This window comes from Lepidochelys olivacea, assembly GCF_965140295.1.
Source record: "Lepidochelys olivacea isolate rLepOli2 genome assembly, chromosome: 19".
NCBI lineage: Eukaryota > Metazoa > Chordata > Testudines > Cheloniidae > Lepidochelys > Lepidochelys olivacea.
Window position 1 is genome coordinate 3,784,323 of NC_140429.1, and position 11,572 is coordinate 3,795,894.

Below are 11,572 nucleotides of genomic sequence, written 5' to 3' on the forward strand. Positions count from 1 at the left end.
ATTTATATCGATAACAGAAATCTACAGAGCTAACATAGATAATGCTAAAACAGAGAGTTTTGATAAAAAAACCTCCTGCTTCAGGGCTCAAGCCAGTCTCTAACTATTAGGGGTTAGGATGAGAACTTTCTGTGGGGCAGAGTATCCCACAGAAGCCTGCTACAGGGCTTCTTGTCCCTTTCTCTGAGGAATCTGGGGCTGGTTACTGTTGGACGAGATACTGGACGAGATGGACCTTGGGTTGGAGCCTACATTTAACTGAAGAGGTGGGGGTGCTGATCTTTAAAGATGGGCAATAGAGTTAAATAAAGCATTAACGTCAAACAAAGTCTTAAGCACTCTGACTCAAAATCTTTTCCTCTCTTGATTGCTAAACGGTTGCCCTCTTGCACTGTCACCATTTCACTCATTCTCCAGTTGCACGTAGGCTAAACAAGACCTTAATTTCTAACGTTAAAAAAACCCATGCAGAATTTGTAATCCTCTTAGCCCTTTTTATCCACCATAAAGAACTAAAACAAAGCACCGTGGTCCTTTTCGCTTTGCAGGCCACCTTTGCACCATGTTTATGGGGCAGACAGCTACCGCCTCAATCACTCACTTTCTAGTGCCCAGCCTTGGAATTAAACACCCGATCAGAAAATATATGGACTATACCATCTGGTCACAGGGGGGAGAAGTTTGAAGTGGGTATGGGAGGGTTTATGTGCTAAGGACATTAATGATAAATAAGTCCTGCTAATTCTGTGCAAAGTATGGGAGAGGTTAAACGGGCAGGGTTCCCTAATGAGTTACTTTGCCTTTGGGATGGGTTGCGTATTCCTCTATCCATAGACAACCACATAAAAGCCGACTCCCTGGAGCTGGGTGCTGGGCTCCCTGTCTATAGCTGGAGTGTTTTCTCTTTACTGCCCGGCTGCTCTGTGAGTAAGTGAAATTTGCAATGATCAAGTGGCCTAGCTAATTCTGTCTGGGGCTGGGGAATCTTCCGAGCAGGTCTGTTTGGAAGGGAGACTATTTTAAACAGAAATGGAAGGAGAACTAACTGTCTTGTAAAAAGAACAGGAGGACTTGTGGCACTTTAGAGACTAACAAATTTATGTCTGTATCTGTACGAGGTTTTTTTTTTGTCTTGTGTGAAAGGGAACCTCTTAACCCTTATTTTAAGCAGGCAGATTTCCTTATCCCAAGCTACTAATGCTGCCTTTAATTATTAAACCTGAGACAGCTGTTCGAATCCAGTTCTGCCTTGCACTGGCTGGGCCACTTCCTCTGTGCGTTCTCCCCCGTGATGGGCTGGGAAGCAGGAGCTAATGCAGTCACAAGGCTGTAGGGTCTGTGCAGACTTCTCCAGTGGGCTTGGGTTTTGCAGCAGACTCAGGTGTCTACCCTTGAGGCCAAACCTGACATCTCTGGCGGATCCTTGTGCTGTTACCACGTCTGTCTCCTACACCCACCCGTCCACCTCTGGCGTTTGGCGTGGACTGGCTGTCCGGGTTTCACTTGCCCTGAGGTAACTGGGTTGTCTAGGGTTATTTCTACTCCATGTGGATTGCACTGCAGGCAGGTAGCAAATTTCATCTTAAAGGCATGGCTTCGTGCTGTCCCTTTAAAGGGCCAGAAGCAGGTGTCCTGTCTCTAGCCATCTACCCACAGCTTTTCATCTTAGGAAGCCTACATGGAGTCACTCCACGAAGGGGCTGAGAGCTCCCCGTGGCCGCAATGGCAGCAGAAGTCAAACCGATGCAATTAAAAAAAGAAAAAGAAGAGAAAAGATTCTGCAGCCACCGTAAAGCTCCTTGTTCCTGCCTGGCCCAAGGCCAGCTGCGTCAGGAGCCCAGGGCTGGGAGGGGGCCAAGTGCCGCCATGGTTGCGCAGTTGCGATCTCACGAGCAACGCGGCTTGTTCCCAGATCTGCTGCTACAGAGGCGGAGCTGCTTGCGCCCGTGGATGGGAGCGGGGCCCATTCCTTCCTCTTGGGCCGTCCCGCTGAGGCGTCAAACCGTAAGGCGTCGGTTGCTCCTGGCATGTTTTTCTACGCTTAGTGGGGAGAGAAAAGAGCAGAAAGGAGCGGGGCTGGGGGGCGTGATCAGAGCCCCCTTCCAATGGAGCCCTGGTTCCTTGCAACCGGATGGCTCTTGTGGCAGGACTATGGTGACAATGAGCTGGGGGAGGGAGTCGCGCGGGCGGAGGTGTGGGGTGCAGGTGAGCTGCCCTAGCAACCTGCAGCCCGAGCGGGCAGCGTAGCCGTGCTGATGCCCTGTTGAGAGAATAGCTCTGGCGTGCATGTGCGCCCCGGAAATCACGCCCTCGCTCCGTGGGAACTGACGGAGCTGGATCCTGAGAGTGCCAGTCCTTAGCCTCGGCTTTCCTCGTCTCTCCCACACCCTGCCCCTGCCCCTCGGGCCCCAGGTGAGAGCGGGGGACTCAGAAGTTGGCCTGGCTGCGTGTCAGTCTCCTCCTGCTCAGGGCTGAGAAAGCTGGTGTGGATCCAGGACCCCCCCTCAGCCATGGGTCGTAACTGTCTCCACGTCCCTTTCGCTAAGGGGAACGCGCACCACGAATTGTGACCCTCACACAGAGGTGCAAGTAAGCCAGTGCGCCCCGGTACGGGGTACCAGCAAGAGCCATTGCGCCGTACTGGGGCGGCCCGGCTTCCCCAGGTGGCCACTTAAAGGGCCTGGGGCTCCCAGCAGTGGCTGGAGCCCAAGGCCCTTTAAATAGCCCCCAGAGCCCTGGGGTCGCAGTGGCAGCCCGGGGCTCCGGCAGCGGTTTAAAGGGCCCAGGGCGGTAGTGGCTGCCGGCTGCTACCCCGGCGGGGACGGGGAAGGGCACTTACCTTGGCTCTGATCCGCCCCATCCCCGCCCCTTCCGGGGGCCAGAGCCAGCCCCAACTCAGCCCCGTACCGGTAAGTCCCTATTTCTACTTCCACCCCTGGCCTCCGAGGCAAGCTGTAGAATGTTTGTACGGTAACTCCTCACTTAACCGCGTCCCGGTGAACGTTGTTACCTCGCCGATCCATTCGGGAACATGCTCGTTTAACGTTGCGCAATGCTCCCGTAGAACGTTGTTTGGCGGCCACCGGCTTTGCCCACTGCTTGCAGGAAGAGCAGCCCCCTGGAGCGAGCTGGCTGGGATGGGGGGTCTCGGAACCAGGGTGGGCCAGCAGCCCCCCTCTCAGCTCCCCGCTCCCCTAAGTTCCCTGGAGGGCAGCCGCCCAGCAGGCTACCAATTACCGGCAGTTCATCTGTCCCTCCGCCCACTGCCATCTGCTGCTCCTGCCCTCTGCCTTGGATCCTCCTGCTTGCTGTGCAGGGAGTGGGGGGAAAGAGGGGTGCCGATGTCAGGGTGCCCTCTCCCCCTGGACTCCATCTCTACAGAGCAGAGGGGACACAACAGGGCTCAGGAGGGAGGGAGCTTGCTGGCAGCAGCTGCTGTCTCAACTTGCTGATCTACTTAAAAAGGCAGTGTACTTAGAGTGGGGTCAGCGTACTTAAAGGGGCAATGTGCATCTCTCTCACATACACACACGCGGTGTGTGTGTCTCTGTCTCACACACACATGCACCCCTTGTCACTTTGGAAAGTGGAGGGAGTGGTGCGCTCCAGTGGGATAGCCTGGGTTCATCATCACGTTCAGTTTCCGCAGGGAATGTTTGCAGCCACGGCCATGCGTCCGTTGTGTCTCCTCCCTCCATTTGTGCTGCCTTGTAGAGTGTGAGGCTACAGTAACAACAGTGTGTTAACCCTTGAGGGCCCAGCTGAATGCTAGTTCATCATTTAGCAGGAAGGCATTCCCTGGGAAATATCCCACCCTCTTCCACCCTCTGACTCCACCACCTCAACCGAGCTTCACAATCATCGTTGCTGTGTACAGTGTTCAATTGTTTGTTTAAAACATATACAGTGTGTGTGTGTATATATAATGTCTTTTGTCTGGTGAAAAAATTTTCCCTGGAACCTAACCCCTGCTATTTACATGAATTCTTATGGGGAAATTGGATTCGCTTAACATTGTTTCCCTAAAAGTAGCATTTCTCAGGAAGGTATCTACAACATCAAGCGAGGAATTACTGTAGTTTGTAGGCGGCCAGGACGCCCGTGGGCCCAGCAGAGCAGGAGTGTTGCCAAAGGTTATCACCACAACTGAACCATTGATGCAAAGCAGTCCTCCCATGCCTTCCCACAATCCCGCTGGAATCTCCCCACTGGCTTCCACTGACTCCCCTTTTGCACGCAGTGACCCTGCCCTGACGTTCACAGCCATGTCATGCTGGCCATGTAGGTCCTCGACCCTCAGCTGCCAGTTCTGATTTCAGATCCAGAGATGGAGGCCAAGGCGGGTGAATCACCATGTTCTGAACTAGCACCTGCTGCTTTGGCCCTGCCTTGGCCTGAGATGAGGTCACCTCCGGCTGGAGATCCTTCCCAGGAGCCAGAGGAGCTGTTTGACCAGGCGCCGGACCAAGAGGAACCGGGTGAGACGGACACAGAGGAGAAACCGGAATCAGAATCCAGTAAATCCACTTGCTGACCATGCCTATGGGTGATGTACACTGGCATTACTTGTTATGGGGTGGGGGTGGGGGGCGACACTATGAACAGTGAGGTGGCAATAATGACTAAGGACTGATACAGCTTCCCTGGTGGGCAGTAACTTCCAGCTTTCACCCTCTCCCCCTAGACCATGCATGTCCCCAGATGGATTTGAAGTAGGTTAGGGTGGGGTGCGGTGAGAAACCATTAACAGTCAGACTGCAGAGGGCAAAGGAGCTCCGGTTCAACCACAGTACCTTGTTGTGAAATGAGCCCCCCTCATAAGCAAGACACAGTTGGGTTGTCTCTTTATAGCACACTAAGCAAAGCAGTGCAGGATTTTTGCATGTTCAAAAGTGCACAGCTAGTTATTTAATCTCTGCTCATAAACCAGGCACCCATCATGTATCCACATGTCACTGTGGGCATCCAAGGTTAGCCACGCAGGCAGCAGAAGGGAGCATGCCCAAAGGTCAGGAATGAGGCAACACCTCCCTGGTGCACAACACCTTTTTCCTGCACCTATGACATCCCCTCTCTGCTATGAGGAAGGCATATGTGTTAATGTCACAACAGCGGTACCCTGCGCATTCAAGCCCAGTGCAGGGGAGGGAAAGAGAGAACTTATTCTGATGTGCAATTTCACTACCTGTATCTGATTAAAACACCTAGTTTCTGTTACATGCTCCATGCCACTTGGTGTTGAAAGCCATGTGGGTTTCTCAGTATCCTGGCAATTCAAAAACTTTTTTTTTTTTGCTTTGGGGAAGGATTTGAGCCAAAATCCAGGTAGTGTGAGGTTTTTAAAATATCAGTGAATTTAACATTTGCAAAATTTTTGTTTTGGGGGTGAACGGGACACTTTGTTCTGATTGAGTTTTCTTTATATTTTTAAACAATAAATTTTGAAGGAAATGTCCAAACAAAATTGTGTGGAACTAAAAAGTCAAAACACCTTTGACTCTTGAAATTTTGACACACACAATTCTGTGAAAGCCACACAAATCTGCACAGCATTTTAGCAATGCCAAATCTGCTGCTTTTTAAAAAATTTTGTAAAATAAATAATCTTGGGCTGAAACGTCTGCCAGCTGCATTTAGTTCACCAGTGCCTGTCTAGAGCTTGACTTGCAGAATTCAGCAAGAGCATTCGTATGGCTGCTGTCAGTGAGTAACCACCACTAACATTTAAACTGCTCCTTCCCTTTCATCTGGTCATGCTGAACTACCTGGCATGTTTCAAGTGCTGTTGCGTACTGATGATGACAATCCGGCTGCTAATCCTCACTAGAAAGGGTTTTGAAACATCCCTCTCTGGGAAGACCTCACATTTTATGGGGGGTGGAATTGGCTTTTGCATGTATTCAATTAATGAGCTTTCTTATGCTGGTTTGTTCACAAGATGCACCAAAACAGAGCCGTTTGCCCCAGCACCTATAAATCACTATTGTCTCCATCATACAAAGCAAACATTTGAGAGTATAGGTCACCTCTTGTTGCCAGGGTCTGGAGGTCTAGTAGAAAGTAGCCTGTAAAGATTCAGATTCTTGAAACCACTCAGTCTAAAACATTCCCCTTTATCTTCTTAGTTGTCTCCTAAAGCTCTGCATGTGGCTGACACATTCTCCTGTCAACATCACACCTTGCCATTCTCTGGGCAAGGCTGCTGCTGGGACACTTACTGCTGCTTTCTGCTGTACCTGCTTCTCTTGCCAAGACATCAGTAGCTCTATAGAAACGGCTACTAGCAACAGTGTGTCACTGCTGTGTGCGGGCTCCATGCCACCACACCTGCTGGCTTCCTGGAACGAGGTGGACTGTGGGAGTTTCCAGGTTTTAGATCTTTGCAGTCTCAGATCCGCCCTGGCAGGGAGCAGAGTTCTCCCATGATGCCTAGGGAGAGTGGTGCAGTTTGTAGTGATGCTGTGAACCCTGGGACACGTTCCCAGAAGCCTTAGTGTAACACAACCGGATGCAGTGTTAGTGCGGACACAGGGAGTCACAGCCCACCGCAGCAGCACACACTTGTTGACTTATGGCAAGGTCATGCTGTCGCATGTTAGCCTGAATCAGGAGAAGTTTGCTGAGATAGGGTCAATCAAGGCAGCTCTGTAGAGTAGACACACTTCCACAGCAGAAACCAGTGGTGGGGTGAATGTCATAGAATCATAGACTATCAGGGTTGGAAGGGACCTCAGGAGGTCATCTAGTCCAACCCCCTACTCAAAGCAGGACCAATCCCCAATTTTTGACCCAGATCCCTAAATGGCCCCCTCAAGGCTTGAACTCACAACCCTGGGTTTAGCAGGCCAATGCTCAAACCACTGAGCTATCCCGCCCCCCAAATTTGTTGGGACAGCTGGAAATAAAAACATTCTAAGCTGGTCTAAGTGGATGATTACTTCACCCCTCAGGGCAAACAATACTGAGGCAAATCTGCTTTACATGTGTAAGGACAGAGGGCCTCCGCTCCGAGTGAAGTTCATGAAGCGTGTGCTCAGTGTGGGTTAGTATCCAGTGCTACTGGTAATGTATTTTCTGTAGCATCTGAAACGCTCTGCCTCTTCTCTCTGCTGCTCTTACCTGGACCACCATTTCTGGAATGCCAGTGCAGTACAATCTTCTCACTCCTGCTGCTCCAGTCTCCTCCTCTGGGCTGGTCAGAGACCTTCCTGAACGAAGAGGACAAAGGAACCCTTCAGAAAGTGGATCTGCTGGGTAAATGTGTCCTGTTGGCAAGTGCCTCCTTTGTGTGGAAGTACTTACTGATCATTGCAGCAGAGCAAAATCCAGCAAATTTAGACAGCGATTTAGAAACAAGCCTGGACCATGGAGGTGTCTGCACCAGGAGCTGGCTTCCTCCTCCATGTCTATGTGTTTAAAATTTGCTGATCTCATTGTAGTGATGCCAATCTTCTCCTTCCCTAGAGTCCAGCAGCAAAGCCATGAAAGCAGCAATCGGGGCAACTGTCGGAATAGGTAAGGGGCTAATTCAAAGCACTTAATTCATCCAGAGTTTTTTGTGGCACAGCTTCTCCCCCTGCAGACAGTGCAGGTGTCATGCTGAGTGGTGGCAAAGAGACTCCAGATGAGTGAACATGCTGGCCTGTAGGGAGCAGGGACACCTCATTGGCTGCTTGACTGTGTCCCAGTGAGTCGGCAGCGGCTCCAGAGGAAGAATGGGGTCACTGGCCTGGGGAGCAGAAATCTGCATTTGAACTCATGTGTGTGCCCATGGGGGGCTGAGCCTATTTTGCAGAACTGGACGGCCCTCCAGGCATGGGGTGTCCTAGCCCTGGTTGTTCCAATGATCTGCCTTGCCTGGGATGACTCTCCCTGTAGCCCTTCCTGGCAGTCTAGGTCAAGGCATGCAGCTCTGTGGGAGCTGTGGGTGGGAGCTGGTTCACGGACGTTCTTCTGGCTGGAGCCAGTCGAAGGGCTTGTCGACACGTACACCGGTGCTGCTGTAGCACTTTCGTGAAGGTGCTACTACACCGACGGGAGAGCTGCTCCCATCGCCGTAGTTCATCCGCCTCTGCCAGAGGCAGGAGCTGTGTCGATGGGAGACGCTCCCCTCTTGACATAGTGCTGTCTGCAGAGCTGGCGTTAGGGGGCAGCAAGCAGGGCAGTTGCCTGGGGCCCCACGCCACAGGGGCCCCCGCAAAGCTAAGTTACGTGATCGGGTAACTTCATCCCCACATGGCAGAACTCGGGCTTCAGCTCCTTCGCTTCTGCCTGGGGCCCTAGCAAGTCTAATGCGGCCCTGGCTGTCTACACTGGGGGGCTAGGTCAGTAGAACTACGTTGCTCAGGGTGTGAATTTTTCACACCCCTAGGGGATGTAGTTACACTGATTGTAAGCGTATGTAGCATAGACCTGGCCTAACAGCCGATGCTGTGCTTAACACTGCAGTGTCTCTAATGCAGGAGTTGCGGTCATTGGGGCCCCAGTAGCAATCTGGGCAGCAGGCTTTACTGGAGCAGGCATTGCAGCTGGGTCCCTTGCTGCCAATATGATGTCAGCAGCGGCCATAGCCAATGGAGGAGGAGTGGCTGCTGGGAGTCTTGTGGCAGCCCTGCAATCAGCTGGTAAGCCTACGGGGCATCAGGAGGTGATGCCTCATTCAGACACATGTCCAGTGCTCTCCTGCCTTGCGAAGAACTCACCATGGAAAAGTGATCCTGCCACTTCCAGACAAGCTCTGATTTTCCTTTAGAAGGAAGAGCAATGTCTCTATATTGTTTGACCAAATGTGTTGCTAACTGACCTTGCAAACGTGACCTGCAGGGGCAGCGCTGCAAACATTCAACAGTATGCTGGTGATGGTGGTGGTCTGGCTAGCTTGGGCCTGACCTCATCGAAATAAGTAGCATTAATCATGTTGTGTATTCAGTATCTTACCAAGTATAGCTTTTTAACTTCGGTTAAACTGTCAGGCCAGTCCCTGGTGCTCTGTGCCTTCCAGCATTTGCATCTAAAGGTGGAGGTCCCGATTACCATGGGGGTGGGATGGGAGGGAGGTGCTTCCTTGAATCCACAGCTTAAGCCATCAGAAATTGAGGCAAGGATGCTGTACGTGTCCCAACATTACATGAGCTATTGCACTGGGGTGCATGCTCAGCTCACTGCAGGAACAAGAACTAACCCACATGTTTGGGTTTAGACGCTCAAAGGATTTATTTCCTCTAGGAAGGAGTTGTGAGGGGGAGAGATGAGAGCTAAAACCCTGGCAGGTTAGGAATAAATACAGTACTGGGTTCACCGTACCTCTGATCAGGGACTCATCCAATAATGGATGATGCAAGTGAGCCAAGGCAGAGGTGCACAGATCAACAGGTGTTCAACCCACAAGTGTCTTGCAGCTCTTGGTAAGAAAGAAGACTGCAGCCAGCAGCCTTAAAATAGCAGAGTCCATTATGTCAGTGCAGAAAGCATTAAGGGTTAATTCTCAGATTTCACTGGCAGTCTATCCCTTATCCGCAGAGGCCAGCGGCAGGGGTTAGCTAGTGGCTCTGGGCTAGATTCTATTCTCAGTTATGCTCGTGCAAGTCCAGAGTGACTCCACTGATCTCTGGAGTCTCTCTGGATTTACACTACTAAGAGCAGACGTCACTCCTCTAAGAGAGTCAACGGACTAGTGCAATGTAGTGATACTGACTAGCTGTTCCTCTGATTCTTTGCAGGCGCTGTAGGACTCTCAGTAGGTGCTAAAGTTGGGCTGGGCACTGCACTCGGATCTGTAGGTGCAGCTGTTGGCTCCTGGTTCTGAGCCAATGAATGAAATGAATGAAAGCCGTGCAAGCCCTGCACCCCCAATCCCACCTCAGAAGTAGACACTGACCAGTCCTGGAAACCCTTAAACTGCAAAGCTGGGCCAGAACAGCATGTGGGGTGTGGCAGTTACTTTGTTGTTGCCTGGGAAAAGCTACTGCAAAGGTGTCACTTGTTCTGCCTTCTCTTTGACCGTTGTTGAGCTGCTCTGATTATGGTGCGGGAGGGGGGTGTGAAAACAATAAAGCTGGTTTTAAATGGACAGACTTGTTGGTTTGAAATTGATGTGGGGAGAGTCAAAACCCTTGGGAGCATCAGAGGTTGTGAAAGCCTCTCCAAGCGAGATGCTTATGGAGTGAATTCTGTGTCCAATCCTGCCTGGGTGGCAGGTTGCTGTATCAGCTGATCCTCCCTGTATCTTTTCCCTGAAGCACACATATGCCTGTCCCCTGTGGGGTTTTTGAGAAGACACAATAGGCTGAATAGAGAAATCTCACACCAGACGCATTGTCTGCTCCTGAGTGTGGATGCTGCCAATCCCACCTGCCCAGGCTAAGTGACAACGCAATCTCTAGCTAGCCCTATGCCTCGCTCTCAGCCAGGCCTTCAGTCGCCCTCCTGGGTTTAGGACTTGCTATCAATTTTACTCTCTGGCTGCAATTGAGTCAGCTATTTAACCCTCCTTCTGAAATGCTGATAACACTGTTCTTGTCAGTAGCCTGCGAAGATCAAATCAATCTGAGTGCCTGAAACCTGCTCCCAGCCCCTGTTGGACTGGCTGTAGATGTCCTGATTTTATAGGGACAGTCCCGATATTTGAGGCTTTGTCTGATATAGGCACCTATTACCCCACAACCCCGTCCTGATTTTTCACACTTGCTGTCTGGGCACCCTAACTGGCTGAGCCAGAAGCCTCTAGCTTCTTGGGCATTGGCATGAGAGAAGAGACGCACTAGCCCCGTGGAGAAGAGATCTGATTCGAAGGCAGAAGTTAGTTCTGCGATGTAAGCAGCCCTTGCCAGCTGCGTTTATCTTGGCTGACGAGAGAACCCTTCCTCGGAAGCACAAACTGTGGGTTCCCTCCTGCAGCTGCCCAACTTGGCAAAAGAAATGGTATAGTTACAATGAGTTCAGTGCTGAACGACGTGGAAGTGGATCCTTGCACACGGGGAAGTGGTGTCAATGACCAGCCACCGCCGCTTGCTTCGTTTTGGCTTCATTCCCACTTGTCCGACAGCCCCATGCAGCAATGGGAGAAGGAGCTAGATTCCATTTCCACCTTGTGCATCATCCACAGGCTTGCTTACTGAGCTCCAAACAGTTGCCTATAGGAAACCCGCTGAAGACAGACGGCTGCCCAGTGCCACTGAGGGCAGAATGCCGCCCGCGGCAGCAGCTGCTGGTGAGGATGCCCAAGGCATCCCATCCAAAGCCGGTGAGGAGCGAATGCTGTTACGCTGGTGGGGCCCTGTCTACACTGGCACGTTGCTGCGAGTAAAGCAGCTGTCTGTGCTGTAACTCCCGAGGAAGAAGCGCCTGGCTCAGCCTCTCAATGCTAGTGCCTTGCCTTTGGCTGGCTTTAGTGCCCAATATACAGTGAGTTTTGGTTTCAGTGTAGATCCCAGTGGACAATTCCCTGCATCCCGCAACCTCGTTTAACTTGCTCCTATCCCTACCCTTTGGGGGTAGTTGCAGCAGAGAAACAAAGGGCTGACTGGACCTCAGACTGAGCTTCCCTCTCCCTCCAGCCCAGCCCTGTGGGCAG

General features: G+C 51.6%; 1 protein-coding gene across 1 annotated transcript; it reads left to right on the forward strand.

The window, feature by feature from the left end:
• The first annotated feature begins 876 nt into the window (after window positions 1-876).
• On the forward strand, window positions 877-10,051 carry LOC311533225 (uncharacterized protein). Its single transcript, XM_084652465.1, has 5 exons — window positions 877-927; window positions 4,320-4,517; window positions 7,465-7,515; window positions 8,463-8,624; window positions 9,720-10,051. Exons 2-5 carry the CDS (start codon window positions 4,328-4,330, stop codon window positions 9,803-9,805), a joined length of 489 nt encoding a protein of 162 aa, XP_084508591.1. The 5' UTR covers window positions 877-927; window positions 4,320-4,327; the 3' UTR covers window positions 9,806-10,051.
• Window positions 10,052-11,572: the final 1,521 nt, after the last annotated feature.

Coding starts and splice junctions, on each gene's coding strand:
- LOC311533225 (XM_084652465.1), top strand. CDS start 4,328: ATGGAGGCCAAGGCGGGTGAATCACCATGTTCTGAACTAGCACCTGCT. Junction 7,516..8,462: donor CGGGGCAACTGTCGGAATAG/GTAAGGGGCTAA, acceptor TCTCTAATGCAG/GAGTTGCGGTCATTGGGGCC. Junction 8,625..9,719: donor GGCAGCCCTGCAATCAGCTG/GTAAGCCTACGG, acceptor GATTCTTTGCAG/GCGCTGTAGGACTCTCAGTA.